The 11,912-nt window shown below is 37.6% G+C and overlaps 1 protein-coding gene across 1 annotated transcript in view; it reads right to left on the bottom strand.

The window, feature by feature from the left end:
- Window positions 1-11,912, bottom strand: part of rprd2b (regulation of nuclear pre-mRNA domain containing 2b) — a 14,172-nt gene extending 2,260 nt beyond the window's left edge. Inside the window, 10 exon segments of the mRNA XM_034875009.1 lie at window positions 8-175; window positions 721-978; window positions 1,096-1,381; window positions 1,635-1,810; window positions 2,155-2,281; window positions 2,402-2,454; window positions 2,616-2,869; window positions 3,868-3,997; window positions 11,656-11,864; window positions 11,866-11,912. Coding sequence (XP_034730900.1) covers window positions 8-175; window positions 721-978; window positions 1,096-1,381; window positions 1,635-1,810; window positions 2,155-2,281; window positions 2,402-2,454; window positions 2,616-2,869; window positions 3,868-3,997; window positions 11,656-11,864; window positions 11,866-11,897 — 1,693 coding nt within the window. The 5' untranslated portion in view covers window positions 11,898-11,912.

The raw sequence follows: 11,912 nt of genomic DNA, 5'->3' as shown, positions 1-11,912 counted from the left end.
GTGTTACCTGGTGTGTTAGTTTTAGACAGAGCATTGAGTATGCCTTTTGGTGTGATGTCAACACGTGACAGGATGCTGGCCAGGTGAGGGCTTGAAGAGGTTGCTTTGGAGGCTGTTGATTGGCCAGAGGGAGTGGTGGGTGTTCCTGGAGACGGCCGAGGTGATGGGCTAGCTGCTGGGAAAAATTCAAGAACAAAGGAGGGATGCGTTTCAAAGGGAGGCCTGAGAAAGTCCCAGCAAAATGCAAAACCTACATTTACCCATAACTATGCTTTTTACATTGTTCTGTTATTTTTTTAAGTCTATTACTTTGACCATCTGATACAATACAAAATAAGGCATAACTTCTCAAACTTAACAGCTTAAAGTAACTATATCAATGTTCATAAAATGTTATAATTATGTTATAGAAATGATATTTATTGTTGAATAACCTACTGAAGTTAAAATAGTGTCAAATAGTTTACACCTTACGATTGAGTCATGCGGTTAGTCACAGGTACAATTTGTTATTGTTACGGCCAAAATACTGACAAACACCTTTGTAGCTTCTTGTGGCTCAAACAAAAGGGAAAATATCATTAGTGATAATTTAATCAATTTTCTGAACATGACCATGTGTTGCATTTTGTCTCGCATGTGCTCCTACAAAATTGGGGAGCTCTTAGCTGCAAGCTCTGATCATTATGACACTCATCTTCACCCAACCTTTGAACACACCTGTATTTTTCATGGCAGATGTGAGTGAGCTGAGAATGGAGCTGATCTTTCCTAGGTCCACCTTCTCCAGATTGACTCCCATCGGGGTTGTTGGGGCATTTTGAGCAGCAGCAGCAGCAGCAGCGGTGGGAGTCACTGGTGCCGCTGTGGCAGCAGCAGGAGTGTTGATCTTAGACACTTTCGTAGGTGTGGTGGGAGGCTTTGATGCCGCATCTGACTTGGCAACAGCAGTGGATGTCTTGTCCTTCTTGTCATCTTCTAGTAAAAATAATAAAAAGAGCCAACACATTTTTGCAAATCTGAATCGCATCAACTGGTCAGCCTAATACGGAAAAGACAATTATCACTCAACTACAACACTATGAGGTCACTAACCTTCTGCTGTGGCAGCGACAGCCTCTTCATCAGACAAGTCCATGTCCTCCATATCTCTGTTGTCACTGGGTATTTCTCCATCATCCATGGCCTTGCCATCCAGCTCTGGATCCACCTGGGCCCTGCTAGCCCCCAGTCCCAGAATGGGGGAGTCAGAGCCAGTGGGAGAGGGGGCGTCTTCAGAGGGTGAGGGAATGGGAGAGTCCTCAGGTCCAGGTAGAGTCAACTTGAGGGAATCCAATTTCCTTTTAAGACTGCCCACGCGATTGGCAAAGGCATTGTATGCCTGAGTAGATAGAGAGTAAAAATAATTCAATGGGAGATATGAAGAAGATAAAAATGAATCAAGTTCCAGTTAGTTTCTAGGATCAATTTGCCAACAGTCGTAGTCACAAAGCAACGTGGGAACAATAAATGTCTGAGTCACCTTTTTTTTTAATTTTCTAATAAATAGAAAAACTACTAACTAAATACAAAATATTCTCTGCTGAACCATTTGCAATTTCAATCCACAAAAAAACAAACATTCAAAAACTCACATTCGCCACGATCTTAACCTCCTTGTACTGCATCTCATAGAAAATGTCCGCATTTCCCAAAGCTTCCAGCAGAGGAGGCCCTGTTTTCAATTCCTTCTCCATGAAGCTGACAAACTCCTGCAGCTTCAAGCTGCCATCCTCAAAGTCCTTCGCAAACTTGTTCCCACCTGCCTTGTCTGGAAGAGGAGACAATTGACAATTGACAAACAAGTAAAACGTTAACTACAAGATTTACCTTAGCTGTATGTGGTTCAATACAAGACATTGTTAATGTCAACATTAAACGCAGATCACATTCATTGAAAAGCAAATCCAAATGCAAAACGTATGCCTTGTGTTTTACCCCGCTCTCTTCCCCAAGGTAATACACATACCTTAATGTAAACACTTTTCATTGAAACTACTTTTTACTGAAGAAATATCAGCAGAATTGGAACTACTACACCTTGCAACTTCAGACATCCAGCACACAGGACAATAAGTGTGTGATGATGCAGAAAGAAGCTCAATGACATCTGACCTTTTAGTCTCTTAAGAGCCTCCGTGCTGCAGACATCCACCCTTAGAGCTGCTAGCTGCTTCTCCCTTAACTCTTCTTCTGCGACTGCTCGCTTATATCTCGACAACTGCTCAATGAGGGAGTAGGGCTAGAAAAGAACCAGAGTGTGAAGAAATAAGTTAAGTAGCAATTATAATGCTTTAGACCCATAATAACACAACAACGCACGTAAGATGCTAGACAACACTAACAAACTTAGTTGACTTACTGTGAACTCTGCTACAATCTTGGACTTCAGGGCAGCTTTGGTGTTGGCAGAAGCTAGAGAATAAAAGATAAACATGAACTTAATACCATGCAATCATGATAACAACAGTAAATAATTTGAAATAAATGATTATCAGTTAAATGTTCTTTCACTTTTAAATTTGATAAACATGACCACTTCTGACTGTAGAGCAAAAACGGTGTACCAAACTGACCTGTTGCCGGTGGAGTCTCCTTTTCTCTTTCCTTGTCCTTTGCCTTTTCCTTTTCCTTTTCCTTTTCCTTTTCCTTTGACTTTTCCTTTGACTTTTCCTTTTCCTTTGACTTTTCCTTTTCCTTTTGTTTTTCTCGCTCCTTTTCCTTTTTGTTCATGCCAGCTTTGAACTGGGCGATCACGTCCTCAGGATACACGCTCCTCTCCTCCCAAATTGTAAAAATCCTTTCCACTGACTTGCGGACCTTCACATCTCTGACAATAACGCAAAAATGGAAACAACATTGCACACCTCAGTACTAGAAGAACAGAAAGACAGGCTTGATCAATGTTGACTGCTACATACTGAAGTATATGCTCTCTCTCCCTGTCACTCACACACACACAAACACACAACCCTACTCTATCGTGCAGATTAATTAATGCCGTTCATTATTCTACACACTCCTATACAATAATGTGTCGTATAAGTCTTAAACTTGGTTTGCGAACTGCTAATTAAAACCAAGAAGAAGACATCGATGTTTTCCCCCACAGAAAAGACGGCTAGACTCGATCTAGAGTTTAATGGTTGGTATTATGAAGTCAGTACCCAATTTATACTCATAGAGCGGCAGAGGAATATCAAGAGTGCCAAAACGTCAGATTTTCAGCTGGGGACAGGTGGCCCAGAGAGAAACCGCTGCTGACGAATGCAGAGCCCTCCGTCCGCGGGAACCCCAACTGCTGTCGGTCTGCCCGGCAGGCCGCACTGCCATCAATCAGTATTAAACCGAGACAGTTTTATAACCTGTTAATATAAAAAACCATCTCGTATGTTGCGTTAAATACTGTCCCCCGTGTTTTGGTACAGTTCACTTCAACACCTGATGCAAGCCATTTGGGAATAGCCTACGCATGAAAGTCAAAGTTTTAAGTGTTTTCACGGCATTGACCTGACTCAATATGCTGCAGATACGTTGTCTCGCTCCGCCTCTCTGCTGAGGCTCGGTCACGTAACAGCATCAGTTAAAACTGTATTTGACACTATGATGGTTACATTTGCAACAATCTGCATTTCACATGTATGCCGAAATTTTGAATTTTTACCTGCACAATTCTGTTCAAAACTATTGGCAGTACAATTGTTATAGGAAGTCTGCACCTCTTTCCGCGCTTGCACCCCCCACCCAGGGGTCAGCTACCACCGCAAGTAGAATCTAATTATTTGGGAAACAAGGAATACTATAGCTGAATAAAAACGGCGTACTCACCTGATGAACTGAGCAGCATTAGGAAGGACTTCTGCAAAGGCGGAACGAAACACAATGGCGTTCTTTCTTTTGCAGTTCTGTATCACATCGTTCGCAAGGTAGAAGAGATTCAAGCGGTGATTGTTGTCAGCTGAAGAGAAAAAAAGGCATAAGAAAGGATAAGATTCCAAAAGATTCCATTTAAAAACATGTATTGAAATTGTGTGATTATTTCAGATGTTAGGGAATAAAACTAAGACTTTCAAGAGCAAGAATCACAAGAACTGATATCCATAAGCTGATTATTTTATTCTTAGATGCATTGCGGCTCTCTTGAAATATTATGTCTCGTATAGTCTCAGTAGCATGGTGGGAGTGTTGCTGTTTTCTGAATCAAATAGCTTTTTAGTAACTTAGCTCTTTCATTGAACAAGTAGTTTGGTGGCGTCCATATAAGTATTTCTGAAGTGCAACAGAGCTCTCTGCAGCGGTCTGAAATACAACTGCTAGGGTTCAGTACTGACGCCACCACCATACATGGACATTGTTGTATGTGCAGCCTTTTTTTGCCATGTTGCTGTAGCTTAGTCTGCTACATTTCTCTCGGAGGTAGCTTCAGTGTAGCGAAACATGTAGGCAAATCCTTACAGTTGACACATATCTTCCAATTGTTACTACTATTGTATTACTTATAGTCAGATAGTCATAAAACAAGTAAGCCAGTAGATCATAGAAAGGTAACATAAGTAACAAGACATTGTAATAGAGAAAATGTCCATACAGTTACTGTTGGTACTGATTCAGTTTGTTTGAACTAATTGAGAACCAGTGAAGCCATTACACAGTTGTTTTTCAACTATGAAATGTCTTATTCCTTACATATTTTCAAAAAATAAAACATTAAATCTTATGGATTGTTATTAAACATGTTTTAGTAAAAAAAAAAATCTTTATCGTTATCTGAATGTTAAAAACATAAAACACTCAAATATCAATTCAACATCAATTTGTTGTATATGCACCATTACGTAATACACACATATACAAATACATCCGCCGTATTTGTAACTGAAAATTGTCCAATACTTTCAGCCCTTCCAAGTCACCGGGGGTTCATTTAAAAGTCTGATCTAGTAAACTCCTGTCAGTGAATAGAACAGCTACTGAACGTTTAAACAGAAGGCGGAAGACTGAGCCTATGTCTCTAGTTACGGTTTGTTTAGTCAGATATCCCGAAATCTGTTTCCATAGTCACCTCACTTTAGTATCAGTGACCCATTCCAAAAGAAATACAATATTTTGCCTAAAAAGAAAATGTCTGACTGTACTATTTCAAACTCTCTCACATTTTAGCAGCATTTAGAATCTTTGTCCGAAAGAAACAAGATGTATACCTCAGTTCAATCAGCAAAATCATCACTTGATAGTCAAGAGTCTATACAAAGAAACTGCAGCCTATGTTAACTTCATCTAATAGTCACTTCCGCAAGATGAAGAAAAAAGGAAATGTCAAAAAACAAGAAGGAATGTAGACAAAAAGGAAAAAAGAAACTGCAGGAAAACTAGGGCCCTACAATTATCTAAGGAGGTTAATTTTCACACATATCAAATATATCATATCAGCTTATACTGACAATATGCAAACTTTATGCTTTTCACTGTTCACAACACATTCAGATTTTTGAAAAAAAAAAAATTTCATAATAATATTTTTCCTAGGATCTTTAACTTTTAATATCAGGACAGCATTAACCCACAGAATACATAATCTGAGGCTTTTAAAACAAATGTATACGTTTTAAAAAAACATCAGGATTTCTTTAAAATCATAATAAGGGGTAACAATCAGAACCTGATCCGGTCTTATGTTACCAATATTTTTGACCAGAGTCACAATAATGCCTCAAATAGTGAGGGTGACATGACTCGCACATACAGCCTCTTGAGCCTGTTGAGTGTACAGGCTTTAGCTTTAACAACACAAGGATAATTCCTTACTAAAAGTCAACACATGCTCATGCACATAAAAACACACTGCATTAATTACTCAAAAAAAACAGACAGTTATGACTCCCAAACAGTAAATTTATCAAATAACATATGCACTTTTATCTAATTCTACTCCACCATTCAACTCTGAAACAGTTTGCAAATGTCACTTAAAAGCTTCTAAATGACATAAGAAGCACAACGGGAAACATCAAACCAGTGAGGATGTTGAGACTTGAATGAGCCATTTAGAAAAGATCCACCCTATGCAGCACCAACTTCATTTAGGTCTTAGCATTTGATTGTCAAACACTATAAACATAAAATTGAAAACTTGAGTATAATTTTTTTTTGCCAAAAAGAGTATAATACATTCCAAAAGTTAACATATAATTTGCTAAGACAAATCAGGTTGTGTCTTTATCATTAGGCTTGCAAAAACCAATTGATTAAATCATTTCAACTTGATTCTGAAATAGTTGCCAAAAAATGTCACAATGTATTAATCGGGTCTATGTTATGATGCACGGCATCATACCTGTTTACCTTGTGTCTCTCAAACTCATTTTTAGCTAATAAGCGTGAGCTAAATCTGTCATCTCCTGCAGACCTGTGTCCATTTCGACGGTGATCAGGCTTTTGCAGTTGCTGCCCGAGACTCTGGAACCAGTTGCCCCCTGATATTTGCACTATCACAGATGTCGCTCTTTTTACGTCCAAACTCAAAACCTATCTATTCAGTCTGGCTTTTAAAACGTAGCAGTGGTGTGACAATTTCATTCTTTTGTTTCTTTGTAACCTTTTCTGATTTTACTATTTTCTATGTTCCCTCTTTCTATTGTTTGATGTGATTTTACTCATTCTGTTAAGCAATTTGGATACCTGCTGGTTGCTGTAAAGTGCTATATAAATCAATTTTGATTGATTGATAACGTTATGGACAGAAATGCTTGCCATCTGGTTAGCAAGGAATAATAACAAAAAATCGGTTTTGCTTATCGGAGTAATAAATGACTGATCAAAGTAATAATCAACAGATGTATCAAAAGCGGTCATTAGTTGCAGCACTAATTAATATTATACAAGGTGAAACCATCATGCTTAAATAAACCGCCATGGGCAAAAAACTGAAGGCTTCTTTAACATAAACTACTTTTGTAACTACAAACAGATGTATGTTTCCTTTAACACCAGAAAAAGAAACAAATAATCGATCCACATTTAATAATGTTCTACTTGAGTAAAAAATTCACTACTCAAAATCATTTGTTGTGCATTTTCTGTATCAAATATATAAGTAGTAGGGATTTGTTTAAACATAGCTTAGAGAGAGAGGGGGAATGACACGCAGCAAAGGGACGCAGGTCGGAGTCGAACCCGCGGCCACTGCGTTGAGAAGTGAACCCCTGTATATATACGCCCCAGCTCTACCAACTGAGCTAACCCGACCAACTAAATACAATTTTTATTCAATACTTTCAAAGACTAAATCAATACAAGATTTAATCAAGTTGAAGGTCAAATATATGGGATACATTCAAAACTTAGCAATGAAGCAAGAACAAACTGTCTTTCACAAACCAAAATATTTTCTTATTTCAAAAGTACTGTTCAGCTCTCTTTGGATAGTGTATACACCCAATTTGATTCAGATTCACCACAACCACAAACTACTTGCTTGAGTGGTCTAATGTCGAGAACTAATTCAGGTAGTAGTTGATCATTTTTGTAGTTTTGAGTAAATGTCATACACATATGTACGGTCATTTGTGTTCATTAATCAGAATCACTTATGAAAAAAAAAAGATTCTGATAAATAAATAATAAAAAATAATAAAAAACGGACGAACCATGTTATGAGTGTTGGCGTTGTATAGTTTGTTAAGTTTCATATCTTAAGTTTGTGTTTTTATACATTTTATTTATCAGAACTAAATTATTTTGATGATAGTCTGGTTTGTTGTGAAATTAAAACAAATTAAATTAGTAAGAACTTATAAATAACTACAAATAACTAATGTTAGGGAAATCTGTTTGGTTACGAGTTTCCTTTTTTTAAAGCCGATATATTGGAATTACGGAATTTTAATAAACCAAATACTTGTGTTGTATCAGCCTTTAAAATCCTTTATCTGTCAGGCTCTACACAGTTCACACAATACTATAACTGTACCTTATTATGTTTGCACCCTAATTTTTTATCATCCTCACTGAAAGCAACACTTTTCACCTAACACTGGAACATGTTTATTATCCCATGTAATAAACATCTCAAATCCCTAATAGAGTATTGATCAATGAAGTACATTTGCCACACACCAATACTGGTTGGGATGGATTGTCTTTACTCAAAATGCATCCACTTTTTAGACATGTATGGACTTTTATTAGGTTAAACCAAATATGTCATAGCCTAAAGCGAGCAACGGATGACGATCGGTAGATTGACTTTTGGTGAGTTGGTACGGCTCTTCACCAGACAACAATGGCTCTGCCAGCGCACAGTTGTTTGCAGTGGGTTGTCAGCATTCGTTTTTATGCACTGATTTGTGGGCCATGATGCGCAGGGATAAGTAATGCACACATGATTTGACTGAGACATTGGCGATTTAACTTGAAATCCCCTAATGGATAACTAAATAGCTCCACATTTTAGGACTGAGGCATCCATTTAAGTTTTTCAGGACACAATACAACTCTATAACAAATGCAATCAAAATGTATTTTCGGATGTTCCAGCAGCCAAGTTTGCAAGACTCTGTTTTAGAAACTAAGACTATTTTATTTTGTACTTATTTCTTTTCACATTTCATACTTAATATATTTTATACAGGTTAAGATTTAAAAAAAAATTTGAATTAACATTCCTTCCCATCAAGTTCCTTGCATCTAGCTTTCAAGTAACAATCAAATTAATATTATGTAAAAACAACATCAACAAAAAAAGTCAAGCAAATGCAATCCAATTAATCTTTTAAATCCTGTTTTAAACAAACTAGGTAACATAAGGTAAACATAAGGTACAGTATATATCAGCTTCTAGGTATTTACTTCATAATAGGCCACCAATCTTCTTACAAATTAAATATCAACTGGCATTTCTTTTTAAAAACAGATGGCAAACTAAACTTTTTCAAACCTGCCACAGCAATAAGTAAATACTACAAATTATTATTGTGCCACTATAATAAGTCCAAGCCTAAGGAGTAAATACTAAATTATTCTCCACAAAATGGGGGGAAGACACATGGCTGGGTTGGTTTAGTGGGTAGAGCAGGCACACATCTACATTGAGGTTTATACCTCGATGCAGAGGACCAGGGTTCAAGTCTGACCTGTCACAATTTCCTGCATGTCTTACCCCCCTCTCTCCCATTTCTGTCCATTAAAGGCAGAAAAGCCCCAAAAAATCTTTAATATAATAATTATAAAAAATAAAAAAAGAATGGCGGGAACAGGTAATCAACTAACAGATACGATTTTCCAGCATATGATTTGTGAATTCTACAAATTTCGCACACTGTCAAAAAAAAATGCAAAAGCTCAAAGGCAAAATTATGCCTCCATCAAGCAGTTGCCGTATCATTACATTCATTAACATCTATGGACCAAGCACAACATTTGTGGGGTACTCTGCTGCCTTGTTCTGCCCACACTCCGCTGACAAGCTGATAAAATCTACTACTACTGAATAATTACTCCATGGTTTTAAAAAACAGCTTATAACTCAATAATTCCTCTAAAAATGTTGAAATGATTCTTGTTTTCATCAGAATGGGGTTAGGTTAGAGACAATGCATATTTCTGTAAACCTGGTAAAAGACAGCTAACTGCACACTGTAGTTGTAAGTAATAAGACTATAATTTCTGATGTTGCTATTGTGAATTTTAGATATAATCTTAAGAAGACTGATTCTTAGTGGGATGGAGATAACCAGAGCAACGTACAAAATGACCTTCGATCTAACGAAACACCCAAGTGAAAATATAACCACTTCATTCATGACAATGTAGGCGAAGAACATGAGCTAAAGAAGTGAGTGCAGTTCAGTGACTGGCACTTTTTTACCTCAATTCAATTAAACTCTTCAAAAGACCCCATGTATGACAAAGACGAGTATGGGTATGCCTACTTTCATATTAGTGAAGTTAGATGCTGCACAGGTATTGTTTAGATTGTGTAATGTAGTCTTGGGATTACATCTAATTTCAAAACTAAAAGTGGATCTCCCATCACCGTGACCCATGCATGACCCATAATACCTCATAAGACACAGCTATGAAGGAACTTTGTTGACATCGCTGTAGGATGGGGTCCGAGTGCTGTGTTGTAATGTTCATAAAACACAGCAGTAATCATAACACAGATTTCAAACATGAAACTGCCCGTTTAATGCAAAAACAAAGCACAGTCCATCTTTTTTCTTTCATCAAGAACTGAACCTGCCTTAGAGTGTGATCAGAAATGTCGGCATCAATAAACGATCTGACAGAAAAACGAAATTGTGAAATATAAATTTTACTTGTGCTACATTGGAGTGTTAAAACCACAACAGAATGTCACACAAATGGGCCATTACAGTGAGACACACAACAGCAGAACCCTGCAGAATATTGCTGGATCCCCATCAGCTGGTATGAACGCATCCTTAAACTCATTTGTAAAAGCTATTTGGTGACACTACTTGTAATGCTTCACTGATAAGGGATATATATCGAAATCTTTTAATCTTCTTTTATGTGATGGGGAAAAAAGATCCTGAAGTCATAACCTGATGACAAACGTTCTCAGAATAATGACTTATCTCAAAATAATGAGTTAGTAACTCTTAATGAGTTAGTATTAGTTAGAATTTCTCAATTAATTAGTATCTTAAAATAGTAAATTTGTATCTCCAAACAATGTGAACTTTGTACTTAAGTTAAGTCCTTATTTTGAGATACTGAGTCATTATTTAAAAAAAAGGTTTCTCATTATTTTGAGAAGGTTTTGAAAATTATAAACGGCTTACAGGATGTTTTTTTAGTCACGTTGACGGAAATGGACTATCATTAGAATCAATGACAATATAGTGGGCAAAGTTGGAGGAAATGTGTTTAGGGTGCTGCTTTATAGCGCATCAGTAGTTCACAACATGACATTTAACTGTGAATCGCTTTTACCGTGTGTTGTTACTTCTGGTACCTCGTTCTACTTTAGGAATACTCAACAGAAAATGGACGATATAATTAGAGTAGCTAATGTTACACTTTATTTTATTTAACCGTGTAGGCACACTCTACAAAAATATTATCCACCGTATCACATCAACAATGCATGAACCACCTTCAGCCAGAACTGAACTTGCACACACATTAAACTCAAAAACAAACTACTAAAGCTGATATAACTAAATCGTAGGCTACTACGCACCTTGTGGTAATTTTTATCTCGAGATTTTATTCTTTTAGATAATCAGTTTAGTGCAGGCAATTTCTTCGTGAAAAGCAGCATCGGTCTAACCTAACCTGGACGAGGAGGCCTGTAAACATTGCTAGTAGTGAGACCGTCACGCTAGCACCGAAACGTTAGCGTTAGCTTAGCTGCTGTTAGCGGCTAATGTTGAGGGGTGATTACAACGCCATAATTTCAAACACGCAGTCAACATGTGCTAATTACTTTTTATTCATTATTAAGTGATGCATTGAATGACAGTTCACGTCACTCAAAGCTATCACAAGAAGCTGAATTTGACAAGCTGATCACGGCCAACGCATACATGCATTTGAATTAACGTTAGCTTATGTAAGCTAAATTAGGCTGAGTGGCGAGCTACTCACATTTCTTGAGCCACTTCATCCAGTGACGAACGATGAGGCAGTGGTGCTTTTTGTTTTCAATGCACCAGTTTGAAAGTCCCTGTATCGACTCCATAGTGTTGGATACTCCTTGAAACCGTCGGTCCAAAGAGGCTTCCAGACCAGCGTTGGAGCTGCGGGCTCCGTGCCCGCTTGCAGCCCCTGAACCGGCCGCCATCTTTCCAGCTCTGACTGTCTGCTGATCGGTCGTTGCTAATGCGCATGAAGCAGCGAGGACT

This window comes from Etheostoma cragini, chromosome 6, assembly GCF_013103735.1.
Source record: "Etheostoma cragini isolate CJK2018 chromosome 6, CSU_Ecrag_1.0, whole genome shotgun sequence".
Lineage (NCBI taxonomy): Eukaryota > Metazoa > Chordata > Actinopteri > Perciformes > Percidae > Etheostoma > Etheostoma cragini.
Note: the sequence above shows the minus strand (reverse complement) of the source record. Positions and strands in the feature narration are given on the sequence as shown.